This window comes from Myotis brandtii, unplaced genomic scaffold, assembly GCF_000412655.1.
Source record: "Myotis brandtii unplaced genomic scaffold, ASM41265v1 scaffold165, whole genome shotgun sequence".
In the NCBI taxonomy this organism is placed as follows: Eukaryota; Metazoa; Chordata; class Mammalia; order Chiroptera; family Vespertilionidae; genus Myotis; species Myotis brandtii.
In genome coordinates this window covers 10,551,062-10,552,956 of record NW_005356042.1, presented here as the reverse complement: position 1 = coordinate 10,552,956, position 1,895 = coordinate 10,551,062, and the positions used below count along the sequence as shown (strand labels likewise).

General features: G+C 45.5%; 1 protein-coding gene across 4 annotated transcripts in view; it reads left to right on the top strand.

Moving 5' to 3' along the window:
* The first annotated feature begins 596 nt into the window (after positions 1–596).
* The window catches only part of BCO1 (beta-carotene oxygenase 1), a 35,313-nt gene continuing 34,014 nt past the window's right edge, over positions 597–1,895 (top strand). For all 4 annotated transcript variants that reach the window (XM_005862583.2, XM_014536727.1, XM_014536729.1 and 1 more), the window contains exon 1: positions 597–870. In XM_005862583.2, the coding sequence (XP_005862645.1) occupies positions 780–870 (91 nt within the window). In that variant the 5' untranslated portion in view covers positions 597–779. The remainder of the gene's footprint in view (positions 871–1,895) is intronic.

The following is a 1,895-nucleotide window of genomic DNA, read 5'->3' as shown; positions in this document are numbered from 1 at the left end:
AGATCCTAAAATCAAATTCAGGCATCGTTTCTCCCTCCTGATAGGCCAGGAAGTTAAGCTGAAGTTTGTTCTTGGTTTCCTCCATTTATTGTTTAAATAGGTACATAAAATATTTTATGTTTACTTCTCCAAAAGAGAAATACGAATTAAGTTGCTCTTTACGTATGATTTGGGGGGTGGGGATGAGGAGTGGGGTAGGAGGCTCAGCAACCTTTATTTAAAACCAAACCAAAAAGTCCTTTCCCGTCTCTGCAGAACTTCTCATGATGTGTAGCAGGAATTCACATGATTAACGTGCTCTTGGCACCCCCTGATTCCAGGTGTCTTTTCTTCTTCTTCAAGACAATATGAGTGCTCATCATTGAGTCCAGGTGTCTCTGATGGTCCTGACAGCCTCTCTCCTGATTATAAACCACCCCCACCTCCTGGTCGGATTATTTCAGACGGCATACCCAAGCTGAATGCACTGCTAAATTGTCTCTCCAATCTAAACCCAGCAAGAAACTAGCTTTTCTCCCTTAAACCAAAAGTGGAACTGGAAAGCGAGAGACAATAGGAGGATTAAAGATTAACTAGGACACGTGGCTGGGGAATTGACATTTGACCAAACATAAGAAGCCCAGGTGCAGCTTCCCCCTGGTAGGTGAAGAGATACCAGGCCCTCAGAGAGGGAAAAGCCAAGGGAGAAACAGGGCACACCAGGAGGGAAGCTGCCGGAGGCGCAAGGAGGAGCCAGGGAGCAGTCGCCTTGAACACAGAGGAGTGTCTGCTCACTGTCAATGTCACTCTCCCTCGGGGCCGGTGCAATGGAGGTACTATTTGGCAGAAATAAGAAAGAACAACCAGAGCCTGTGAGGGCCAAAGTGACAGGTGAGTGTTTTGTATAAATGATTGGCTCCTCTGATGTTTAGATGTATGCTTTTATCTGCTTTTTAAAGTTATTTCTGGAAAACAGTATCTGGGAGAAAATGACCCATAAACCAGACACATTCTCTGTGACAATCTAGGTGTGCTTTTGTATATTATAACTCGGTTTCCAAGGAGAGGGGACTGTCCTCACTATTTCCAGGAGAAAAGCCCCAGGAATGCTGCATCTGGCATATACTGGTATACAACGGGATTATTCTGCAAAATGTGGCCCATTCCAACTGGGTGCTGTATTTGTGCAAATGTGTGTATCCTGAATTAATTTCAAAGTGGTGCGAGAAGTGGGGTGAGTTCCCACTCCTGCATGTGCTCACCGGAAGGCATGGGGAACCTGATGTGATGTCCTCCCAGATACCACAGGGGTGGTTTGGGCACGGAGTGCCTGCAGAGCCAAAAGACCCATTCCTTATGTCTCCTTTATTTCTCTGGCTTTCTCCTCTTCTGCATTGCAACTTGACTTTCTGGTACCGTCTTGTTTAGATTCTACATACAGGCTAGTGACTGGGTCTGAACTCTCGGGTCCCCAGCTTGTCGTTTGCTCTGTGTTCTGAGAACAGCATGTGGGGCAGCTCAGGCTCAAAGTTCATCTTTGGAGAAATTAACTGGATGTTTTACGCGAGGAGAGGAAAACAGTGAGCATTCTTTATGAGGAAGGTCAGATTGGAGCTTTTCAGCTGAGAATTTGCCTTGGAAATTGCATAGTGCTCAATAAATGTTGTTCCTATTATGTATCTATGACATTAACTCTATGCTCCAATTCACCTCTCACCTGCTCCTTCATCCTGGGTCTCTCTGAATAGTCCCCCCAAGGGGACTTAGTGTCCCAAGGCAAGAGGCTTACTTGGCTTTTTTTTTCCTCCCCTTTCCTCCGTATTTTTTTAAAATAAATCTTTATTGTTCAGATTATTACAGTTGTTCCTCTTTTTCCCCCCATAGCTCCCCTCCACCCAGTTCCCACACCACCCCCT